Below are 24,684 nucleotides of genomic sequence, written 5' to 3' on the forward strand. Positions count from 1 at the left end.
GGAGAGATGTCCCCATCTTGCAACTTCAGCCGTCAGTGTCAGGGGTCCCGGGGCTCAGGGCTCCTCACCCTCCGTTCCTGGGCCAGCAGTTTCCCATCCCATGTGGAATTTTGCCCAGCCCGGGCACTCCCAGGCGGGAGGAGGAGGGCAGGAGGGGGAAATACGCGCAGCACTCTGTCCCTGCCGACACCGTGTCCCCCGTGGGGGAATGGCCAGCGGGGAGACAGGGCCCGCAGAGCTGGGATCCCCCTGGAGGTGCCCAGAATGGGCCAGGACAGAACCTGGAGCCAGCTCGGGTGCAGGTGCAGGTGGCCTGGAAGGGACCAGGAGATCCCAGGGACCCTCCTCGTGCCCAGAGCAGCCCTTTCCTCCTCATCCTGCTGCCCCAGAGGACACAGCTCTCCCTGGCCCCGGGCTGCTCTGGTTTTCCTGTGAAGATTGGAGACAAACTCCCGTGGCTGTCAGCGGCCTCAGTCCCTGCCCTCGGCTGTGTCGGGGCGCTCTCGGTGCGTCCCTGTGCGTCGGGATGGCTCCGAAGGGGCTGGAAGCGCTTCCCAAGGGGATCCAGGAGCTGTCCCTGCCTGTCCCCTCCTCAGCCTGGCCTGGGGCAGCAGCGCATCCAGACCTCGGCCTCCAAGGGTGGACAGAGCTCCCAGGGATGCTGCTGCCCACGGGACTCGCTCCCTGCCAGAGGAAGATGGGAATGGCCGTGCCTGGAACATTCCTGAGTGCCAACGCGGTGGCAAAGCTCGGAACCAGCCCTGGCTCTTCCTCACGATCCAGACAGTGAGTACTCCTCGCTTCCTGCCCTTCCCAGCTCCTCTTCCCCCATTCTGCAGTTTTTCCTTCACCCTCTGGATTTTAACGTGACAGCGCCAGGGCTGTCACCCCAGGACAGGGGGCCGGTGGCACGGAAAGGGAAGGGAGAACACGGCCTGAACTGCAGGGAATTCACCCCGATCCCGAGGATTCCGGCTCCGCACAGGAGCGACCTGGCCAGGCTTTGCACCTGCTGGGAGGGAAGGGAGGCAATTCCCCCTTCTCCAGAAATCCACACCAGCCTTCCTGGGAGAGCTCCACACAGACAGGACAGGACAAACCCCCGGGGACGGCATCGGCACCACCATGAACACCGGGGATCCGGACAGCACCGACACACACACGGAGCTTCTGGGATCCGCTGCTGTCTTCTGGGAGAAAAGGTGGCTGTGCTGCCAGGAGAGGAGGGGACATGGGCAAACCCCAAATGTCACCCCACAGAGGTGTTCCCACAGCGCTGCACCGCGGATGTGCAGCCTGTGGGAACCCAGGTGCATGCCAAGAGGCTGTCCCAGCATGGACACAGCTTTCCCTGGCCACCCTGGATGTATCCAGGGCGGGTTCCAGCTTTCCCTGGATGTGCCCTGGGGGTTTCCAGCTTTCCTTGGATGTGTCCTGGGGGTTTCCAGCTTTCCCTGGCCACCCTGGATGTGCCCTGATGGGATTTCCAGCTTTCCCTGGCCACCCTGGATGTGCCCTGATGGGGTTTCCAGCTTTCCCCAAGATGTGTCCTGGGTGTTTCCAGCTTTCCCTGGCCACCCTGGATGCTGGGCTGAGGCCTCCCACAGCAGCAGGTGCTCACAGGGGAGTTTCTCCTCACCAAGATTAAAGACTCCACCCAGGGCACGCAGCGCTGGAGGCAGTGGGGACACCTTTCCCAAACGGGAAACCAGGGGAACTCGCCCTTTGCGGCGGTGCATGTCTTATTCTGTTGGATTGAAGTGTTTTATACTGGAATTTGCATTGGTTTGTTCCAATGTACCCCCCAGTTTTTGTCAATGGCTCCTTCCCCGCGTGTTTGTTACATAACCACCTCTCTGTCACTCATCCCTCTCCCCAGCCCGTCCCTGTCAATCCCCTCTCTCCTCTTGGGCACCCTGTCTGTCACTCCGGGGCCCTTCTCTGGCTTCTGGAAAGTTCCAGGGAGGGCGTCGAGTGATAGGCTGGTGCCCAGGAGATCCCCCTTCCAGCTCTTGTGATTTGTTTGTTGTTAAAGCGTTGACAGCCCCCGTCACCCCTCTGCTCCCGCACTGGCTGCCCCGTTGTCGCCACCCTTGGTCCTCCCCCGGTTAAAAGATCTCACACGGGCACGATCGGGGCTCTCTCTGGGCAGCGGTGGGCAGCGGTGGAGCTCGTGGTCGCTCTCCCCTTTAATAAATCCTATTCAACCCTGTCCAAGAGAGTCGGCCTGTTGCCATTCCAGCGTGTCCCAGGGCCGGTGTGGGGAGCCAAGGCCCCGCAGGGAGGAGGTTGCTCGCCCTGCTCGCAGCCCCGACCTCGCACGCGCCAGCCGCAGTGCAAAGGCTGAGCCAGCCTGTGCCTAGCCAGGCGTGAGGGACACTGCGACAGCCCTTCCCTTTGGGTCCGTCTCAAATCCCAAAATCTGTCTTGGCCCCTGGGCTGAGGGTGTGCGGAGAACACACTGAAACAACCCAGTCTTCTCCAAATTTGGCACCTCCAAGGCTGTGTGGGTGCTCTGGGTGACTGCAACACCCACATCCCGTGTACGGATGTGGGCAGCACCCAGACAGAGCAGGCAGAGCTGCCTGAGGTCACAGCTCCTCCAAAAACTCCTGCCAGAGGGGTGAGGATTTAGTTCCAGGGCTGCTGGGCTGCCCTGAGCACCCAGTCCTGTCCCATTCTGCACCCCAGCCCGTGGTGAGCAACAGCTGACCCTTCCTCCACACCCTTCTCAGGGTAAGAGCAGAGTGGCCCCAGGAGGGACAGAAAGGGCCCTGCTGGCTGCTCTGGGACCTCTGGAGCACCCAGCAGCTTTCCAGGGGGCTTGGTAAGCGCTGGGTGCTTTCTGTGGGCTCCTGTGGCTCTTTAAAGGCAGGGCTGTACCTGGGGCAGCTCCTCGTGCTGAGGGCTCCCCTGAGCTCTGTGATTCCCTGCATGCACTGGAGAGAGGCTCAGGTGTCAACAGAAGGGAGCACTAAATCCCAGGAATCTTGCTGACAGCTGGGAATGGGGAGCGCAAGCCCTGCTCGTTCTCAGCTACCTTGGGACTCACCACCCCCATTCCCAACCTTGCATCCCTGCCAGGAATCTTTTGGGATCTGCTTTCAAAAGGGGTTGGGGGGCTAGGGTCTACTCAAGAACACGAGATGGATTTTTGGAATTCTGCCCGAGGATTCCCTACGCTGCTCCACAGTGGGAACTCCTCCCTCCTTCCCTCCAAGTCCATGTCAGTGCACACCCGGGACAGTGAAGGTGTCCCTGCCCATGGAACAAGAGGAGCTTTAAGATCCTTTCCAGCCCAAAGCATCTGGGGATTCTGAGTCTTTAAAGACAGAGCTGTGCTTGGAGCAGAGCCCCCTCCGCATCCCTCACACTGTCCCCACAGGCCGCTCTTCCTGGAGCCCCAGATCCCTGCACACCACCACCACCAAGGTGCTGGGCTCTCAGCATTTATTTCCACACCAAACCAGTGCTCAGGGTTGCAGGAGGTGACATGCAGGGCAGGCATTGCTGGAGAGGAGGGCTGTGATTCCACGTGGAGATACCTGTAGTGCATAAGAGACTAAAGAGCATCCACCTACCTCTACAGGCCCTAATGTCAGCTCGGAGAGGAGAATTACTGTGTTGCAAGTGGACAGTGACAGGAGACACGAGCTGCAGCTAACTCTACACACATTGCTTCAGAAACCACAAAGATATGCACAAACACTGTGTCACTCTGCACCCCACAGCCCCTGAGCCCAGAGGAAAACCTCTTCTGCAGTGGTTCTGTCTGGGCCTACAAGTCAAGGTTAAAAGTCATGTGCCTCGAGCTGCTAAAGCTCTTCCCTTGTAGGCAGCCAAGCCTGCGCTTCCCTAGAATCCGTTGTCTTTTGGCAAGAAGGAAGAAGGCCTCAAGCTGCAGGAATTAACATCTTGCTTCCATAATTGTTTGGCTGACTCCAGGGATGGCCAGGTTCCAGTCATCCTTCCATTGTATTGCATAAATACCTATTGGAAAAAAGAATTGGAGACGGCAGCGAGCGGCAGCCCCGCGTCCATCCAAGTCACTCTGGTGCTGCGCTCCAGGTCCCACCAAACATCCCAGGAGGTTCCAAATCCTCCTGCGAACACTCATGGCCGGGTCACGGATCCCACCTTGGACACACACGATGGACAGACCGAAGAACAAGGTCAGGACACGGCTGGGTGTGTTCAGCAGGCATGGAAAAGGGCCAGGAGCTCCTCCTCTGCTTTCGGAGTCTCTGCCACGGGCGAGGTGCGGCCACCCAGCCCTGGGTCAGCACTGCTCGCCACCCCACGAGCCTCACTGCTGCTGGAGCTCTTTCCCAGGCCCAGAAGGATATTCAGGATTGGAACAGTAGCTCTAGGAACAATCAGACTACAGAGGTGAAGCAATACCTGACCCAAAATTTCAGACCGGAGAAGACAACAGTGAAACGTGAGAGACTTTAAGAACTATCGCCTGCACGGGATAGACACTCAAACCAAACCAGACAGACACAGCCAAACAAAAGTACTGCCAGGACAAGCAACTTCCTTCTCTGGAAGAGGGGGTTCCTCCGTACTCCACACCAAGATCCCGCTGTGCTGACCTTCTAAGGCCACCACAGAAGGAGCAGAATGTGCAGATCCTTCCCAAGGACAACGCTCCTTGTCCCTGCAAGATCCTCCTGCTGGGCCTCAAGTACCAAAGTGTCCCGTGCCTCTGGGCCAGGATGGGCAGGCAGACAACGGGAAGATGCTGTAGCACCAGTTTCCGAGTTCAATGCAGCTTTCAATGCATTAAGCCAAAGGATTGTCACCAAACTTGCTTCCCACGCAAGTTCTGCAAAGAAGGTAAAGCTACACTCCAGCTGCTTCTGTCCCCAGGCTGCCTGTGGCACTCACTCCTTGCCTGAGCTGTAAATCTTCTGCACCGTGGCTCGGGTGAGCTCCAGATCCTCCGGGTACCGAATTTCCAGCTCGGTATTTGCCAGGTAGTGAACGCCGGTGAACTCGGAGAAATAGCGGCCGATGTCGGGGTGGGGGATCTCCCGGGGCTCAGAGTTGTACTCCAGGTTCTCTGGGAGGGAAGGAAAGCAGCAGTTACCACCACAGCAACAGCCTGCTGCGAGTCAGCGAGCCCTGGGCCTCCCTCAGGCCTTGTTGGTGTCTCTAGAAACACCAAATCTGGTGTTTGAAAGGAAAAAAATACCCTAATCCAGGAAAATGGGCAGAGCAAGTGTGACTGCTCAGAGAGCCTCACCTCCTGATGTCCCCCTGCTTGGGGACATGGGAACTGTGTAATGCCTGGCTCTGCCTGGCCTTGGGCTGGAGGAGCAGGATGCTGCTCCCGCTCTGCTGGTCACAGGACTCGGTTGTAAGCGCAGGGAGAAGCTGCTGCACTGAGCTCTGCTCCTCTAGTCCCTCACAGCCCTCGGGGGATCAGTTTTAGGAGAGATCCCCCTCAAACGCTGCAAGGTGAGCCCACCTGCACAAGGCTGCCCTGGCAGAGGAGCCAAGAGCTTCCTCCCTCAGCCTGTGTTTCCACCACGCCAAGCATTTTCCAGCATTTGCCTCCAATAAACTTCCCCAAACCCAAACTTCCCCAAACCCAAACTTCCCCAAGTCAAGTGAAAGTCCCTAAGAAGGACACGTTGATTCTTTCCCACAGCAGCTCCTTCCCTCCAGATAACCTGATAAGGCACAGGAGTTACACAACACTGCACCCCAAAGGTGACCCCTAAACTCTGAACCCCAAAGGTAACTCCTAAACCCTGCACCCCAAAGGTATCCCCCAAACACTGCACCCCAAAGGAGACCCCCAAACACTGAACCCCAAAGGTGACCCCGGCCAAGGGCTGCTCTGCTCTGCAGCGTCAGCACAGAGCAGGGACTGGGAGTAAATCCCACAGGCTGCAGCCCTGCAGCACTCCCCAAATGATGTCATTTTTTTTTTTCCAGCACAGTGCCAGATAAAGCAGGTAGTATTAGCAAGGAGAAAAAAAAAAAGCTGCATCAGGATCAAAGGCTGACTTTGGGCAGGGCAGGAACGAGCTGGGGTGCAGAGAAATGTCATTCAGGGATAATCTGTCTCTGAAGTCCAGTTCATTACTGGCAGCAGAGAATTCCTATTAATCCATGCGGGCTCTTTGAAGCTGCTGCATGTCAGGGTGTGCAGCCAGCAGCACCAGGGCTCTGCATGCCTCAGCAGCCTGCTGCAGTCCTAGAGGCTTGCAAAGGACCTTCTCGGATACTGCACCACTGCGGAAAACAATTTGCACTGCTGAATGCTCTGCAGCAGCATGGCTGAGCTGGGAGCTGGGCTCAGGAACTGCAGCGATGCGGCTGCAGGGATGAAGCTGCAGCGATGGGGAGCTGCAGCCGTGGGGAGCTGCAGCCGTGGGGAGCTGCAGGGATGGGGAGCTGCAGGGATGGGGAGCTGCAGCCGTGGGGAGCTGCAGCCGTGGGGAGCTGCAGGGATGGGGAGCTGCAGCCGTGGGGAGCTGCAGCCGTGGGGAGCTGCAGGGATGGGGAGCTGCAGGGATGGGGAGCTGCAGGGATGGGGAGCTGCAGCCGTGGGGAGCTGCAGCCGTGGGGAGCTGCAGCCGTGGGGAGCTGCAGGGATGGGGAGCTGCAGCCGTGGGGAGCTGCAGCCATGGGGAGCTGCAGCAATGGGGAGCTGCAGCCGTGGGGAGCTGCAGCCGTGGGGAGCTGCAGCCGTGGGGAGCTGCAGCCGTGGGGAGCTGCAGGGATGGGGAGCTGCAGCCATGGGGGGCTGCAGGGATGGGGGGCTGCAGCGATGGGGAGCTGCAGGGATGGGGAGCTGCAGCCGTGGGGAGCTGCAGCCGTGGGGAGCTGCAGGGATGGGGAGCTGCAGCCGTGGGGAGCTGCAGCCGTGGGGAGCTGCAGCCGTGGGGAGCTGCAGGGATGGGGAGCTGCAGGGATGGGGAGCTGCAGCCGTGGGGAGCTGCAGGGATGGGGAGCTGCAGGGATGGGGAGCTGCAGCCGTGGGGAGCTGCAGGGATGGGGAGCTGCAGGGATGGGGAGCTGCAGGGATGGGGAGCTGCAGCCGTGGGGAGCTGCAGCCGTGGGGAGCTGCAGGGATGGGGAGCTGCAGGGATGGGGAGCTGCAGCCGTGGGGAGCTGCAGCCGTGGGGAGCTGCAGCTGGCAGGGGAACAGGCTGACACAGGTGAGTTCAGCACGAGGTGGGAGCCTCCCAAAGGTGCTGACGAGCAGTTCTGAGCCACAGATCTCTCTCCTGTGCTGTCACAAAGGAAACAAAACACAGACAAGAGTGGACAGGTACCAAACTCCCTGCACGACACAGGAGTTCTGGAATTGGCTGCACTCAACCCACAGATTCACAGCAAGGCCTCAAACTGAGGTACGTTGATCTATAATAAGCTTGGAGTTATTTCTGAGCTGGTTAAATTAAACTCCACATGAGGATTTGTTTAGGATTCTTTCAGTAAAAAACCCTCCCTCCCTCCCCAGAGTCAGGTCAGGAGGATATGAAATAATCCTTCCCAAATGATCTGAGGATGTTTTAGAGGGGCTATCAATAGCAGCAAGAACAAACCCTTCACTTTTCCCCAGCAATATCAGAACTCTTGGAGGCCACAGAGATGCAGCGATAACAGTGTCTCCTACACAGAGATAACAGTGTCAGCCTACCCTGCAAGAACTGTGGGACCAGACAGGGTTCTGTTTGTTTAAACATCATTAGACACAAGATAAGTGATGACTCAGCCCCAGGAGCACTGGGGACAATTACCTGATTAGGTAATTACCAAGAGGCATATTTTAATATCAACTCGTGGCATATGAGAATTTCTGTTTTCAAGGCTCTCTGAGGCCAAGCCCTGCCTGATTTGAGCCTCCAGGCTTTGCCACTTCATCTTTTTAGGCTTCTGAATACAAAAAAATCACTCTCAGGACAGTGGGAAACACCTAAACTTTAAATCTACAGAGGGAAGAGTGTCCCTGCCTGTAAAACCACCTCTTGTCACACCTCTTGTGACACTCAGAACATGAGGGATCACCCAGGGAAAGGGCATTTTGGTCAGCATTTTCCCTCCAGCAGCTTCCACATCTTCCCTCAGCCAAGCACACTCTGGCTGTGCAGCTGCCCTGCCTGGATGGGACCCCCCTGTCACGGGGGGAACACAAACATGAGGCAAATTAACATTTTACAGGGTACAGAGTCACGGATGTGGTTTTCTTTTGCAATTTTCTTTAGAACCCCAGTTCAACAGCTCTTCATGTATCCCAACCACACACTCTGACCATCAGACAAGTTTCCTCTTATGGTTTGGTGCATAAAGCACACATGACACAGAGATTTCTGCACTTCCCTGCACCTCTCTACGCCTCCTGTGAAGAGACATTCATTTTTGTTCTGGTTAAAGGTGGCACTGACAGCCAGGTTAGTGCTCCCTGGGATCCTGGCATGTGACAGTGGCCAGAACCATGTCCTGACCACCACCCCTCACTAAATCCCACGTCCAGGTCCTGTGCAAGGCACAGCTGTCAGGAGCTGCTGACAGACCTTCAGCAGAAGCTCGATTATCTCTTTCAAAGCAGCCATCAAGGTTCACACCACGAGAGTGTCCAAAACACTTCTGGGGCAAGAGGAGATGACACCAGAGTGAGCCTTCATGTCCACCCCAGCAGGGCTGATTTCACGGAGAGCAAACAGAGCAGGCCACGATTCAGGATCATTCCCACCTCTATAACCCTTGTTAACCACCCTTAATTAACCAATTAAGCATCTCTTTGTCCTGATGTGGGCAGAGAGTGCACACAGGAGCCCCTGCTCACCCTGGGCAGCGTATCTGCAGGAGCCATCCTCCACCAGGACGTTGTAGAAGGGCTGGTGGGGGCCGTGGGGGAGGCTGTGCACGTTCATGTTCCGGATCCACTCGTGGCCCATCATGCAGGCAGGATCCCAGCCATAAATCACACAGTTGTAGCCATACCTGATTAAAGAAATTGCACACAAAGGCTGTGGAAACTCCAGAGCCAGCTCTTTTTCCTCAAGATTAACAGAGCACAAACAGGACAGGAACCTCCTGAGAGCTGGCACAAGGAGGAGGAGAAGAGCAAGAGGAGAAAAAAAACCATTCAGAAAGACTTTGTGTTTGTATTTTGAGGTGGAGGGAAATGACTATGAATGACTGGATATACAGCCAGGAATAAACAGCTGAAGACAAAGGAAAACCAAATGTGAGTGAGAAAAGAGAACAGGGAAGAGCCTGGAGGTCAGCAGCCAGAAGAGGAAGGAAGAAATAAGGAGGGACCAACCACCCTGCTGGGCTGTGCAGCTACTCCTGTGCTCATCACACAGGCGTGGCAACCCTGACACAGAACAAAGCCATCGCTATTCACACAGTATTTATGGGATTAATTGTGAGGTGTTGGCACTGCCACTGCTGATGCCCCTCAAATACTCTCTGGATGTCTTGGTGAGTCAGAGGAGCGGCCAAAGCTACACAGTGCTGGCCTGGCTCTCTGGCAGAGCAGAGCGGGCAGGAACAGGGAATGAGAGCACAGGGAAACATCCACAAGCTGTCCTGGGAATATCAGAATCGATTCTGAAGCCGACTCTGTTGCACAGTCCCTCATTAAGTGACTGTGCTGTTTCCTGGAGAGCTCTGTGCTGTGGGGACGTTACCTGTGTGACACAGGATGACTCAGACGAGTCAGGCTCTCTGCACTGCAAACATTTGCTCTCTCCAGGCACAGACAGAGCCGCCCCCATTTTCCTGCACAGGACAGACGCACGTGCCCGGCATTTCCCGCTCCACCTTGGCACTAAACCACGTCTCAGTGCTGTCAGCTCAAACCCTTCTGCTCTGCTGGTGCAGAGCTGACTGTGGGGAAGGCTCCCAGCTCACCTCTTGTGTTTCATGATGAGCCCAATGGAGAAGCAAACCTCCTTGTGCTTCTCATCCGAGCGGTGCTTGACCTCGGGGCCCAGCTCCTCCTTGCGCCGCTCGATGTGCTCCAGGGTGTGCTGCACCAGGTACCCCACAGCCCCGTGCTGTGACGGGTCCAGGGCCTGGATGTGCTGCAGGATGTCCAGGACCTTCCAAACCACAGCAAAGACAGGTTCAGGACACGTCCCTGCAGCAGCAGAACTTAGGAACACGCACAGGTATATTGCATGTAAAGTGCCCCGAGATCTGCCACAACACCCTCCAAGCCGCTCTCTGCTATAGCTTCGTGCTCAGCCTGCACACAGCCTAGCCTCATCCCTTTTCTCTTTGTAAAGCCCCCAGCTTCCACGGAAAGGCACTGGAGAGCACAGCAGCTCCTTAAAACTCAGCCCCATGAGTCCATCACGTCCTGTTCAGTGCCCACAGACCATCTCTCAAGGTTTCTGGTCATGAGAACGTTCTAAAGTGCTGCTGGGAAGTGATTCCAGGTGACTTCTGCTGCTCCTGAGAACTAATGTTTTAACTTAAAAGAGCTTCTCAGCATGTCTGTGAGGAGCAAAAATAGGGCAGCACAGGAGGAAATGGAAATAACCTCCATGATGCTTTCCCATGGAACAGGGAAGAAGACAGAAAAGCTGCTGGTCTCAGGGTGACTACAGCACACAAAGCAGCAAGGTCTGCAGATCCAGCATTCCAATCTCCCAACACCCTCTGGCACAACATCAGAGCATCTGCTGCTGAGTTTGTTAGAGGCAGGCTAAGCAAATCTGAATTTTTTTGGTAAAGGCAAGGAAAAAAACCCCAACCTGTTGTGTAAACACCTTGGGAAAAGACACATATCTGTCTCAACACCGAATACCTCAACTCCCCCAATCTGTCACACTGGCAAAAGGATTGTCTCCTTGAGCATCAGCTTGGTCATTAAGCTGAGAGCAGCAGCAGAAGAGGAATGGAAATCTCAGGCTTTTCAGCATGAACAGCAGCCAAAAACCAAGGAAAATCAATTTCAATAAAGGACAGGTGAGTAATTAATGAGAAGAAACACAGCTCAGGCTTCTTGGCCACTTTAATTCTATTAAGAATCAAGAAGGATGTGAAAATCCTGAAAAATCCTAGGGGAAGGAAGTAACCACAGCTGTCAGGGATTCTTGGGAATTTTATTACTGTTTTTTACAAATCTTTAGGGCAACACTGTGTGTGGCTCTGCAGGACTTTTTAGATTTCCTTCCCGTCCATAAATCTGGCAGGCCCTGTCAAAGCTGGTACATCGTGTCCTGGCAGACACAGCGTTCTCTCTGGTTAGCTGCAACCCTGCCTGACAGCCTGCAATGACTGGATGCCATCCTGAAAAACCCAAATTTGCTCATTTCCACTGCATCTGGAGCAGAGAACTCAGTAAAGCCCAGCCCTGGGGTTGGCTTATGTGCTCTGAGGGGCTGCAAATCCAAGTCTGGTGCCCCCCAAACACGTCCCTGAGTGCCAGGAAGGGGCAGGAAGATCTTTCAGCGTTCCCTGTTTATGTCCAGTTGCCATTTCAGCTCAGTGAGTCCCTTCCATACACAATTTTTGGTGCTGGTTTTTCTGTGCTGACCCTAAAATTTGCTGCCACAAGAAAGGAAGGCCAAGCTTAGCAGAGTTTGTTCTTCAAAGGGAAGGAGGCAGCTTCTCCAGCCATCCTGTTCCTGTTGATTTGGTGGGAAGAGCTTTGCTCAGCTGTCCAGCCAATATTCCTGTCCTCTTCCCAAACCTCACAGGTGGAACTGGCACAGGCTCCACTGAACCAGCACAGGGAATTTTGAGTAGGAAAAAGCTCTGTGCTGCAGTGATGCACTAAAAAACCCAGACTCTTCTGAGTTACAGGCTCTCTTAATGCTCTACATGCCTTCTCCTGATTCAGTGAAAGCCTTGGATAATCCAGACAACCTGTAAATCTCAGCACCTTCTTTCCCACACTCCCACGATAACAGGACTGGAGTTCTTACCCTGAAGGAAAAAGAATTCAAAGGACAGGAATATCAAGCTGCTTTTTCACAAGAGCCACAGACTATGTGGCCAAGGTTGGGAGCATAGCTTTGGTTTTATTTATAAAAGATAAACTCCTGAAGTTTCTGATAAGGTAACTGCTCCTTTTCCAGGAGCCCAGCAGGACTTTTACCACAGAGCAAACAGGATGCTCTTGTAACTCGCAGTCCAGTCTTGGTTGCAAGACGAGGTGTAAATCATGACTCAAGGCTGCCCCCAAGTCTTCCCTGGGACAAGCAGAGCAAGACACATGCACTCTTCCTGCTTCAAATGGATTCCCTGCAATGTGAGAACTCCTCCAGCTGCATTCATTACAGATACAACTCGTAGCAGACTGTAATGCAGGCTGACATGGCCCAGAAATCAATAACCCAGCGTTAACAGTGCACAGCCTTCCCCAGAACATCCCCCTGAGGTACCTTTTCTGGCCAGATTCCCAGGTGGAAGTACAACCTGGCCTGGAGCATGAGGTGCTGCACATTGTCTGGATACATGGCCAGGTACAGGTCCAAGGAGTCTCTCAGGAGCTGGTAGGACTGGTCAGTGCTCTCTCTGCCAGCACAAAGGAAACTCAGCTGTGAGGCTCTGCAGCCCTGTCCCCAGAGCTGCCAGGGACAGGGGGAGTGCCCAGAAGGATGCTGCAGGTACAGCGTGCTCCCAGCAGTGACTGCAGCACGGACTGTCACTCACAGCACTGAACTCTGCCCTCCCACCCACCCTTCTCCTTGGTCAGATAGTCCCACACAGAGAATTCTCTCTCCAAGCCGTTTCCTTTTGTTCCCCTGACACCTGAAACAATCCTCCCACTCCTGAGAGTCTGTCTATGGCTGCTTGGGAAAGGGATGATCGGGAGGATTTGAAAACAAAACTTCACGTTCTACACACCAACAGCATCTCTGAAAATGCTCGTTTGAACAAGGGGGTTGTGCCTACCACATGACAGAAAAAGGTTCTGATCTTAAGGTGGACAGCCCCTATCAGCTTTTCACAGAGAAAATAAAATATCTTGTCTATTTTCTTGAGAGGAGCTAGTTTCACTAAATATTTTTGTTTCCAGTCAGATGCAGCTGATTGAAAGCACCCAATGCCTTGTGGCACACGGAATTTTCAGGATCTGACGAGGTGAGTGACACCTTTTGGAAGCGGCAATATTGGATGTGCAGATAATGTATGTACCCCGGGTCCTTTTCTCCAGGGTGTGGATCCTCAGCTCACCTCTTGCCAAGGTTCAGGAGATTCCCCACCATGCGCTGCAGGACCTCCTTGGAAGTCACCACGCCATAGAACTCCTCTGTCACGTGGTGCCCGATCAGGTACTCGCACTCCTTCACCGTCAGCTGCTTCCCCTTCCCAAAGGCATCGATGTAGGTGTAGTCAAAAATATCTGTGCTTCTGAAGGGGCAACAAAGAGACCAAACTGTGATCAGGGGCTCGTGGTACAGCGGGATTTGCTGTTTCTGTCCTTCCCGTGTCCTTCACTCCTCAGCTCCCTCCTGAACAGAGACTACCTGGTACCTCCTCTCTTTTCCGTAAGTCTCACATCACCTCATGGTATTATTATTTCAGAAATCTGTTATTATTCAGCAGCAGCAGCAGCAGCAGAACTGAGTTCTAGAAAAACTTTCCTGAAGATCTGACTTTTCCCTCTGTATAGGTTATAATTCCAGATGGAAATTAATTAAACATTCTCCTCCAGGTCTAGAGCAGGAAATCTGTTACCATTCAGCAGCAGCTGAGTTCTAGGAAAACTTTCCTGAAGGTCTGATCTTTCCCTCTGTACAGGCAGATGGAACATAATGAAACACTCTCACATAGGTCTGGAGCTGTAAATGGATGTAAATCCATCATTTTCTGGATTTGTCTCTGTGGGCACAATTTCAGAGTTCAGCAGGTCACTCACCCTTCTTTCCCTTGACACCATCGCAGTAGGAAATGGCTGGGAAAGTTGACAGGCTCCAGTTTGACTCCCAGCTGCCTGGCAATTGTTAAATAAAGCACAGACAAACTGATGGGAATTCCTGTCCTGCGGATCAAAACCTGGGGGAGAAAGACGTGACAAAAACACAGGCGAGATTTAAGAAAAAAACAAATTTCAAGGGTTTCAATTTCACAACTGAAAATACAACCTGACAGCACATGCACTGAAGGATGACATATTTATTTAAGAGTCTCTCTTCACAGAGAATTATTTGTCTGGCAAATAAAGTGTCTCAAGCCTTGCAGCCTCCCAGTTTTTGCCTAACACACACATACCTGGTGAATGTAGGAATTCAGGGAGTTGTAGTAATCCAGCTCATTCCCTTTGTATTTCAGCTGCTCGTACAGGACACAGTTCATGGCATCCAGCACCTGCCTCTGAAGCTCCACTTCTGGAACGAGGACCTCTCCTGGAAACACATGCAGTGAAATACAGACTGAGAAAACAAGAGCACTCAACCTTTATGCAATGAAATCTTCACACAGGCAGGCTCAGTCTCTCCTTGAAAGCCAGAAATTACTCTGTTTATAAACCCAAGGTGCAAAAGATGCTGCCTGACCTCTGGAGATGATAAACATGCACCTTTCTACTGATGATTTTCTGAGATTGGCAGGAAAGAGGTTGTTTCCCAGTCCCATAGCTCAGCAATAGATAACAGGACTAATAATATTTCAGGGACAAATGGGAAAAATAGAATTCCCCTCCCAGTCCTTTCAGCATCAGATGGACTGAACCCTGGGCTATTGAACAGCTGTTTCTTGAATGATGGCTTAAGCAAACGTCAGAATTTTGTTTGCCAGGGGATAAAAACAACAGCTCTTTAAGCAGCCACAACTCCACAGCTGTTTGAGCTGTGCAGAGGTGCAGGAAGGCTCTGCAGGATAACACATTTCTGTACAGTACCTGCCTTGGAAGCCAAGCTGGGGTGCCTGGGGTTCTTGGTCCGCAGCACTTTGCGCACTTTGTCCGTGATATCGTCCACCTGAGCCTGGACGCTCTTCAGGCAGATGTCTGACAGGGGGTTACAGTACTGATCAATCAAAACAGCACCTGGAAAAAACAAACTACATAAGAAACAGGACTTCAGTTTTTTCTTTGCTTGGTTTTGCCTGCTCTACATTCCGGGCATGCAGCGAGCGGGTGCAGCAGAACAGCAGAGCTCTGTGTTTGAAACCTGCAGTCATTCTACGGGATTTGTCACACAAAGTGCAGAGAATGAGCTGACATGAGAAATGACCAGCTGAGCTCAGTGATCCCCTCTCCACCATGCTGGAAGGTATCTGTGCCTTGAGCAGGAATGCTGCTGGATCAGGCTTGACCAGCTCTGCGCTCACCCCGCAGCCCCTGGCACCTCCCCAACGTACTGAGATTTTTATTCAGAGCCTGAAACAAGCCCAGCTTCACTCAAACTGCCTCAGTTCTGATCTCTCCCTGTCACATCCTCCCTTATCATCCTTGCTCATCATTTCTTTGTCTCCTACATTAATCTTTCTCTTCCACACCTGCTCTCCATCTCCCTAACACAACAACAGAACAAACTTTCCTGTTGCTCCTGCCCAAGCCCCTGCAGGAAAACACTTCATTTTCACAGAACCTCCTCCTTGGCACCACTGCTCTTTCCAAAGCCTCCTCTTGCTCAATCTTTGGAATCAGCTGTAAGGATTTTGCATGGACCATAGCTCTTCCAGCTTCCTACCTGGCAGCACGTCCATGACAGGCCTGTAAATCCAGGAATTCAGCAGGGCCCCTTTTTGTCCTCCCAAAGCGTTCCCAGTGCTGGCCAGGTGAAAATTCCCAAAAAAACTTCCTGCTGGTGCTCCAAACGCACCTTCATGGCAGACAAGTCACACATATTTGTGACCTACATGACTAAGTCTCATAATTAATTTGTTTTCTTCTAGGAAAGGCCACTTTCTGCTTTCCCTTCTTGCCCCTTTGCTCCTTCTTCAAAGCCTATTGCATTACCAAGAACCAGCTTTGCTCTTACAGCCTCTTTTGTCCTCTTTCAGGGACATTTTGGAGCATGTACCAAGAGGAAGGGCCTCTTGTACAGCCCCTGGCAGCTTCTGAGCCACTCCGAAGACGGAAGGAATAATCCACCTGACTGAGGACATGAAGGGCAGAAGAAGCAGAAGAAAGAGCTTTTTCTCTCTTAGCATGTGAATGGACTCGCATTTGCTTCCCACCAAAGGCCAGCACTCTGTTCTTGAGACACTCCCAGTGCTCAGGCTGCACCAATTCCCTCTGCTCGCTCCCTGCCCTTACCTGAGGAGTTTCTGGGAAAGGGGAAAGCAGGGAGCTGAGTGGGAATCAGCTCAGTGCAGCCCAGGGGCCGCAGCAGCAATGGCAGTAATTAGGATATCGAGCTACAGCTCATTTTCTCAGCACCCTGTTCAAGATGCCAGTGTTTTATCACTTTCTGCCTTCAGCCCAGCTGATCCTTCACGCACACAGCACTGACAGCACCTGATGTCACCCTGACATTTTGATGCAACGCTGCTGCGGGGTGGGAAGGATTCCAGGCACATCCCAAACCCAGCATGAATTGTGAGTCATTAGCCAAGGGCTGGCTGGAATCTAAGCAAGGCAGGCTCCTTGCAAGTCAAAGCATGATGGAGAGCTGTCATTAGGTGTTCTAGCCGGGCTCTCTGCCAGGGACTCACCCTCCAGAAAGGACTGTCGCTCCGTGGGGCGCTGCAGATACTCCTTCAGGTTCTTCAAGATATTCTGTTGCCGTAGGAAATAGAGAATTTTCTTTGCATAGTACTTCCAGGTGAGGCCTTTCCTGCACAGTTAAACACAAGAGGAAGCATTTCCCTAAATAGGTTATTTGAAGGGTGAACAGTTGGTTTAAGTTTTCCAGCGAGTACAAGTGTTAGATTATTCAGATTATTGTTCATCTCAGCAAGCACTTGCACTGAGAGTCAACCCAAAAGGGGAATGTTGAGAGGAATTTATCATTAAAAGCCACACAACTTGCAAAACATTGCTCCTATCATCTCCAATTTTCATCCCATCACCGATACATCATTTTGAGAAGGTACATTATCATGGGAAACAACATAGATCCTAATTAAAGGAGCTCAGGAATATCTGATTGAAATCCTATACTTTATTCATAAAACATTACTCTCTGTCTGACTGCATCTCTCCAGAGCCACTCCTAAAGCATCCTCTCAGCATTAAAAATAGATTGATGAGGGACATGAATGTGACTCCAAGAGCATTCAGAAGAAAAACAAAATTCCCCAGAGGAAAACCAACTCCGTAGCTCTGAAAAGGCAGGAGGAGATCAACAGTTGCTCTGTAGAGGACACAATTCCAAAACTTCTCACAGTAAAGGCTCACCACTTCCTAAAGCCTCTTCATCCTCCTGGACAGCAGGGCAATCAAACCTCATAACAGTTTATCTTCTTCCAATAAACCGGGATCCTCAATAGGGACAACTGCTTTATTGGGATATCTTCCAGGGAAATGATTTAGCCTAATGCTCCTGAATGGCGATGACTGCAGCTTAATCAGGGTGTAATTAGCATCAATTCTGCTTTATGGGGAGGCATTTGGCCAGTGCAAAGCCTCAAAAGCTTTTTAACCAGTTGTCAAATGAGAGATGCTCAGGCCCAGCTCAAATAGAGAAGGCAATAAAATGGATGGGAAAAGGGAAAAATGAGATGATTGCCATTCCAGTTGGGGTTTTTCAAGCTCTATTAGCAGCCCCTCTAATCACGGCTCTCAGGCCCCATTAAGGACATTTATCACAGTTTTGTATCACACCAAACCCTGCCTGGGTAGGTGATACCAGCAGAAAAAGCTTCAAATAAATCAAATAAAACCTTCAAATAAACTTACTCATCTTGCCCAGTGTTAATCAAGGTGATGGGATTACCCAGGCAGATAAAAACCAGGAGTTTTATTTACCACCTGGCTGAATAATTTACAGAACTGCAAATATTGCAGTGGCTGAATTCAATTCAGTTGCTTTTTCGGGACAAAAACTGGACCAACCTACTCCAGCTCAGAAAAGCAAAGAAAAAGTTGGAATTTCATGGTGCAGGAATTCCTGGTGGCAATCCTGAAGGATTCCTGCTTCCCTCTGGTGCTCTGGCCTGATCCTGCAAATCAGTTCAGCAAACTGATCCAGGCTTAAAGCAAAAAGGGACAAGAGGATGGGAACTGCTTAGGCAGAGATGAGGGTGCATGGCATACGGCCCAAGAGATGCCATGGGCTGGCAAGGAAATAAACAACAAAAAGCAACACAAAGCCAGAGGATCTTCTACTTGTGGGACAAGGTTTCCAATCTTTGCTCTGGATACGCCAAATTTATTCTCAAGTCAGGTCTCAGCAAGTCTGGGGGTGTTGTTTAATGAGTGACTAAGGACAGAAGCTGAGGTCAGGCATTAACCAGGGTATTTTTCTCCCTGAAATGGTGCAAGAGGGAAATCCCTGGCATTTCTCAGCCCTCTCTTACCTTCCTTCCATGTTGAGGATACACATCAGCTCATCCTCAAAGAAATGGCTGGGGCACCCCAGAGTCTCAATGTCACTGAAGCCATCACAGGGGACCTGCCAAAGCAGACAAGGAGTTATGCACAGCACAACAGATTCTCCCACAGCTTCAGAAAAAGCCTCAAAACCAAATTTGTCCTGCTTTTAAAAATTTATTAAAGATCTTAAAAATGTCCTGCTCCCCAAATACAGTCTGTACTCGTGGAATTATTATTCCACTGAGAACCCCAGGAACATCCTACAGCAATTCCAGCCAAATTCTACAGCATTTAGGGCTGTGATGCTGAGCTCAGGACCAGCAGAATCACAATTATGCAGAGTAGGCACAAGCTGAAAGTGATTTTAAGGTGGAATCAGCTTCTACTTGTGGTTGACTGAACCTTTCCATACACCCCCCTGTGCAGGAGATTCATCCTGGGTGGAGGAATGAAGAGGCAGGAGCCTTTATTTTCTGCAACAACCACTTCTGCATCTAAATTCAGAACAGCTATTTTCTTCCAGAATTCAGAATGACTTTTAAAACTTTGGCTGAACTGTAAAAAAAAAAAATAAATTGGCTGCCAAGCTTTCCACCATTGGATCTGGGCTCATCTATGGGTTGAAAGCCTTCTCCTCTCAGCTCTGAGCAGGGAATCAAGCTGCAGTTTCTGGCCCCACAGGAGATGGTTCTCATCATGAGGCCTGTGGGTATTGCTTAATGCTCCCTCCACAGTCTTGCATACGTGATTAAAGCAGCAGGAATCCAGGAGCAGCCTCTCCCAGCTAATGCTCTGACAATTCTCCATGGACAAATGCCTGGCTGCTGCAGAACAGAGCAGTCAGGGGACACCAAACACTCACCCGGCCCTGCTGCCTTCCTTTTGCACAGGAGCCATACAAGGGGGGCTGCTCAGTGCCTCTTGTGTGGGATTTTGGACTCAGCCAAAGTCACAGGCAGTTTTTATGCTTTATTCACAGAATTCCAGGCTGACCCAGCTGTACAACCTGCCAAAATCCACAGCCACCTACCAAGCAAACAGCCAAGGAACTCCTGATTCGTGTGCACATGTGAGACATCACATTTTCACCTTTCCCCCAATGAACACAGAAGCACCTCAGGGTCATGGCTGGCTGGAGAACTTCAAAAACACGCTTTGCAACTGAGTGGCCCTGTTGTGCCCTGCTCCTGAACTCAAAGGGCTTGTGACAGCTCTCAGATCTCGTCCTTGCACAAGGTCTGCAGCCAGAACCAGCAGCTGTGCTCTGTGGCCTTCAGAATTCCCAGAGCCAGGGCTGAGCTCCCAGCAAAAAGCAAAGAGCTTCTAGGGCTGAAGGCAATCCCTGCACCCCACACACCTCTGGATTTGGAACTCTCTCCCCTTCTGGCTGTGTTTCAGCATTTTCACACAAAGTCAGGGAATACAAAATCACTGACTGCACAGTTGAGGTGATGTGGAGAGAGGGGCAAGAGAAACTTATAAAAGTATTGATCACAATCAGGGAAGATGAATCTTTGAATTATTATGGAACCATGGAACATCCTGAGCTACCACAAGGATCATCCAGTCCAGCTCCTGTCCCTGCCCAGACATCCCAAAATCCCACAACATTCCTGGCAGTGCTGTCCAAAGGCTCCTGGAGCTCTGGCAGCCTCGCGGCCGTGCCCATTCCCTGGGGAGCCTGGGCAGTGCCAGCACCCTCTGGGGGAAGAATGACCTTTTCCTAATATAAATAGTAATAAAAACTAAATAAACACATTTCTAAAAAAGCAGCCACATCCCTGAGAAAGTAACATCTTTTGAATGGTTTAGGAATTTTTAAAGGAGAATACACCCTGGTGATGTGAGTGCTCAGGCTCTGTTGAGGAAACAGCCTCAAGCTGCTCCAGGGGAAGTTTAGGTTGGATATTAGGAAAAACTGATTTATTGAAAGGGTTGCCAAGCACTGGAACAAGCTGCTTAGGGAAGTGTCCTTCAAAGGGCTCGGAAAAGTGAAGATGCAGTGCTTAGGGACAGTTCAGTGGCTGGATTTGATCTTGGAGGTCTTTTCCAACCTCAACAACTCAATTAATGACTTTATTAACGATACTACTAGACAAGTGGCCAGGCTGCTGCACACACACATAAAGAGAGGAGCACTTACATGCTCTGAGAAGAACCTCTTGGAGAAGGAAGCCACGATCCTCTGCGCCTCCAGCCCCGCGTTGTGCCGCGCCTTGTACTCCTCCAGCCAGCTGACACTGTCACTGTGGCTGTAGTACTTCAGCAGGGACGGCCACCTGCACAGACACACACAAATTAACAGCATCATTAATATTTCACGTCCCTGAGAACCTCCAGGATGACCTGAGGAGCTGAGACAGCGCCCAGGCACTGCCCAGCTTTCAACTGCATTAAATTGCCTCAGACATCAAAGCACAACTCCCTGATTGCAGCTGTGCATTAATGATTATTTAAAAGCAAGCTCTCCTGAAACCTTCAGAGGCTCCCACTCCAGGATTTCAATACCTAAACATCCTAAATGCTTCAGTTTTATAATTAAAAGAGTTTACCACAAAGAAGCGTCACGTGGAAGCCAACCTGGCACTGAGCAGAAGGGGAATTCTTTGTCCTGCATTCTTCCTACCACCTCGGGGAGCTCATTAAAAGGCTGCACAAAACACAGCTCCCTCCGCTGCCCTTGCTGGTGGCAACATCTACGGGAGGAAAACACAACCCTGGAGTCAAATCACGACAGCTAAACGCTTCTGCAGTTCGGTTTTGAGACAAGAAATAACTGTTTGAAGTAAAAAAAAAAAACAAAAAACCAACCACCCAGCTTTCTTGTAAAAAGCCCTCTTTCGCTGAGACCCAAAGTCCACACATTTCACAGCTTACTCAGAATTTCGAGCTTCAGCTGAAAATCCAACTTCAGGGCACGTTTTGGGGGCTGTTAGCAGCACCTTTTTGAATAAAGTGGGTGTGTGGTGCCACAACACAGCTTTGTGCCATAAAATATGTGCCAGCACTGCAATTCCTGCTGCTGTGAAGGCACCGGGATCACTTGTGTGAGAAACATGAACAAGAATCAGCACAGATGGCAATATTTTGGAAAGAAAGCTGAGAGAAAGGGGGTTCTTTTCATTTGCTGGGGGATTTATTCCACACTTTGAAATGCTGTTCATTATTACTGGCCCATACAAAACATTTTCCTTCAGCTCCATGGTTCTTTTCATGTTTTACATATATATATTTATATATTTAATTTGCCAAATACTGAAATCACTCCTCCTGTATAAATACTATTACCAGTGTCCAAACCACACCTGGAAGATATTTCACTGCTGGTTAAAACTCCCCTGCAATCTTCCTTCACAAAATAAAGTGAAATAACCTCACATTACATAACAACCTCCCTCTTGACGAATCCCTGGCCCTTCAGCTACTGCTGAAATGCAGCCACCTCCCAACAACCATCACAGTCCTTTATTCCGGGAGGAGAAAGGAGAATTCCACGGGCTGGAAGAACAGTGGGAATTTTAGGAAGATGAAAGTGCCACTGGTCACGATGGAATCCAGCCAGGATGGCGAGGTCAGGGTGAAACCTCCTGCCAAAAATTCCATTATCAAAGAGAGAGGAGGAGAGCAGCGTGTGCCAATCACCCACCACATCCCATTCCAGCTGCTGGATCCCAACCAGGGCAAAACTTGCAGGAACTGCAGCCACTGAGCTGGTGAAAATCAATCCCAAAGCCAGGCCTTGGTGGAGTGTGGAAGCTGTAATTGTTCAGCAGCCTTTTTTCCCCCATGGAAAGGGAACAATCCCCACATTTGGGCTGTGCTGAACCTCAGGAGTGGCAGTTAGAGAAAGCAATTCTGCTGCTTTTCCTGTGCCAAAAGCAGGTAAAAGGTGAGCAGGTGCTACCCTGGACAGCCTCAGGGATGAGGGGAGGTGCCTCCAGGACTGCTGAAACCAGCACAGCATCACCAATATCTCACCCACCCACCCTTCATCTTCATCCCCAGCCAAAATATGAACAGTGTCAATGAGCACAGTGCCCTGGGGCAAACAAAACAGCAGCAAAACCCCAGCCCAAGGATTTGTGAGAACAGCTCTCCCCAAATCCTCATGAATAAACACCTCTCTGCTGTCCAGCATCACTCCTGAGATGGGTTTTGGCTGTTGTTTTGGGAGTTTCTGGAGGGGTCAGGGAGGCCAATCCACAGCCCAGTGCACGGCTCCACTGCCACAGCCCGGGCTGGACCGGGGAACGCAGGGCATCCACGTGCCCCGGTGGGGAAAGGGCGACAAAACCGATCTCTGGCCAAGCAGGCTCGGCCTGGTCCCTCCCCGTGGGATCTGGGAGGGGATGCAGCCTGGCAGAAGTCCTTGGAGCAGCGCAGGACACCCGCCCGGAGAAGCTGTGCCTGCCCCATCCCTGGAAGTGTTCCAGGCCAGGCTGGATAAACCTGCAGCAGCCCGGGACAGCGCAAGGTGTCCCTGCCCACGGCACGGGGTCAAACGACGGGCTCAGAGCTCCCGTCCCACCCGAAGCGCTCTGTGCTCCACCCGGAGCGCCGCAGCTCGTCCGTCCCGTGAGGAGCGAGCCGGGAAAGCACCACGGGCTCGGGCGGCGACGGCAGTGCTTCCACCACCCCAGGCACTCTCCACCCTGCCGGGCCGGCCCTGCCCGACCATCCCCGGTGCCGCTGGAGCCCGGGGCCGCCCGTTCCCCCCGGTCCGAGCCGCGCCGAGCCCGGGCCGTGCGGCGGTGCCCACCTGAGGCGGAAGCGCTCCCGCCACACCTTGCCGCGGGGCTGGCACGCCTCGCGCAGCCGGCGGCAGGTGCAGGACACGCGGCCGATGTCGGCGGCGCCCAGCACGTCGCAGCAGAGGATGAGCTCCAGCAGCTCTCCCGGCAGGTCCGTCAGGCCCGTCCCGCCGCCGCTGCCGGGCCCCGCCGGGGCCTCCGCCGCCATCTTGGCTGTTTACCTGCGCTCCGGGGCCGCCGGCGCTTCCGGGGAGGGGCGGCCCGGGGAGCGTCCGCAAAGTGCGGCCGCAGCGCCGAGCGCAGAGCGCGCCCAGGGAGCGTCGGGCAAGTGACGGGGAGCGCACGGGGGGACCGCGACCGGGACCGGGACCGGGACCGGAGAGGGGCGCGGCGGGGACGGGGCAGTGCCGGAAACGGGGACAAAAAGGGACCTCGTCAATGTGTGTCAGTACTGGGAACGGAGTGACAAAAAGGGACCTCGTCAATGTGTGTCAGTACCGGGAACGGAGTGACAAAAAGGGACCTCGTCAATGTGTGTCAGTACCGGGAACGGAGTGCCAAAAAGGGACCTCGTCAATGTGTGTCAGTGTTGCAAATGGGGCCCATAAGGGGGATCTGTCAATGTGTACCAATATCAGAAACGGAGTGCCAAAAAGGGGACTCATCGATGTGATCAATATCAGAAATGGGGCCAAAGAGGGACCTCGTCAATGTGTGTCAGTATCGGGAACGGAGTGACAAAAAGGGACCTCGTCAATGTGTGTCAGTACCGGGAACGGAGTGACAAAAAGGGACCTCGTCAATGTGTGTCAGTACCGGGAACGGAGTGACAAAGAGGGTCCTCGTCAATGTGTATCAGTATTGGAAACAGAGTGACAAAACGGGACCTCGTCAGTGTGTATCAGTATTGGAAATGGGGTGATAGGGGGGATCTGTCAATGTGTACCAACATCAGAAATGGAGTGCCAAAAAGGGGACTCGTCAATGCGATCAATAGCAGAAATGGGGCCAAAAAGGGGCCTCGTCAATGTGTGTCAGTACCGAGAACGGAGTGCCAAAAAGGGACTGCATCGATGTGGTCAGTATTGGAAACGGAGTGCCAAAAAGGGACCTCGTCAATGTGTATCAATATTGGAAATGGGGTGCATAAGGGGGATCTGTCAATGTGTACCGATATCAGAAATGGAGTGCCAAAAAGGGGACTCGTCAATGCGATCAATATCAGAAATGGGGCCAAAAAGGGGCCTCATTAATGCATGTCAGTACTGGGAACAGAGTGCCAAAAAGGGACTGCATCGATGTGGTCAACATTGGAAACGGAGTGCCAAAAAGGGACCTCGTCAATGTGTGTCAGTATTGGAAATGGAGTGACAAATAGGGAACTCGTCAATGTGTATCAATATTGAAAACGGGACCTCGTCAATGCGATCAATATCAGAAATGGGGCCAAAAAGGGGCCTCATTAATGCATGTCAGTACTGGGAACGGAGTGACAAAAAGGGACTGCATCCCTGTGGTCAATAT

At 52.3% G+C, this 24,684-nt stretch overlaps 1 protein-coding gene across 2 annotated transcripts; it reads right to left on the minus strand.

Annotated features, from left to right (window-relative positions):
- Nucleotides 1-3,433: 3,433 nt before the first annotated feature.
- Nucleotides 3,434-23,368, minus strand: FBXO21 (F-box protein 21). 2 transcript variants are annotated; one of them, XM_040080958.2, is made up of 13 exons: nt 23,169-23,249; nt 20,962-21,105; nt 20,553-20,688; nt 18,394-18,488; nt 16,588-16,709; nt 14,828-14,974; nt 14,200-14,333; nt 13,847-13,983; nt 13,162-13,338; nt 12,366-12,498; nt 9,883-10,073; nt 8,807-8,964; nt 3,434-5,065 (listed from the first exon to the last, which is right to left on the minus strand). In XM_040080958.2, exons 2-13 carry the CDS (start codon nt 21,024-21,026, stop codon nt 4,887-4,889), a joined length of 1,674 nt encoding a protein of 557 aa, XP_039936892.2. In that variant the 5' UTR covers nt 21,027-21,105; nt 23,169-23,249; the 3' UTR covers nt 3,434-4,886. The 2 variants fall into 2 exon arrangements, with proteins under 2 accessions (XP_039936892.2, XP_039936893.1); XM_040080959.2 differs by lacking the exon at nt 20,962-21,105 and having other exon boundaries at nt 23,169-23,368.
- Between the last annotated feature and the right edge of the window lie 1,316 nt (nt 23,369-24,684).

The sequence above is a fragment of the Hirundo rustica genome, chromosome 17 (genome assembly GCF_015227805.2).
Source record: "Hirundo rustica isolate bHirRus1 chromosome 17, bHirRus1.pri.v3, whole genome shotgun sequence".
NCBI classification, from domain to species: Eukaryota; Metazoa; Chordata; class Aves; order Passeriformes; family Hirundinidae; genus Hirundo; species Hirundo rustica.

Coding starts and splice junctions, on each gene's coding strand:
- FBXO21 (XM_040080959.2), bottom strand. CDS start 23,368: ATGGCGGCGGAGGCCCCGGCGGGGCCCGGCAGCGGCGGCGGGACGGGC. Junction 18,489..20,552: donor AGAGGTTCTTCTCAGAGCAT/GTAAGTGCTCCT, acceptor CTGCTTTGGCAG/GTCCCCTGTGATGGCTTCAG. Junction 16,710..18,393: donor ATCCTCAACATGGAAGGAAG/GTAAGAGAGGGC, acceptor TTAACTGTGCAG/GAAAGGCCTCACCTGGAAGT.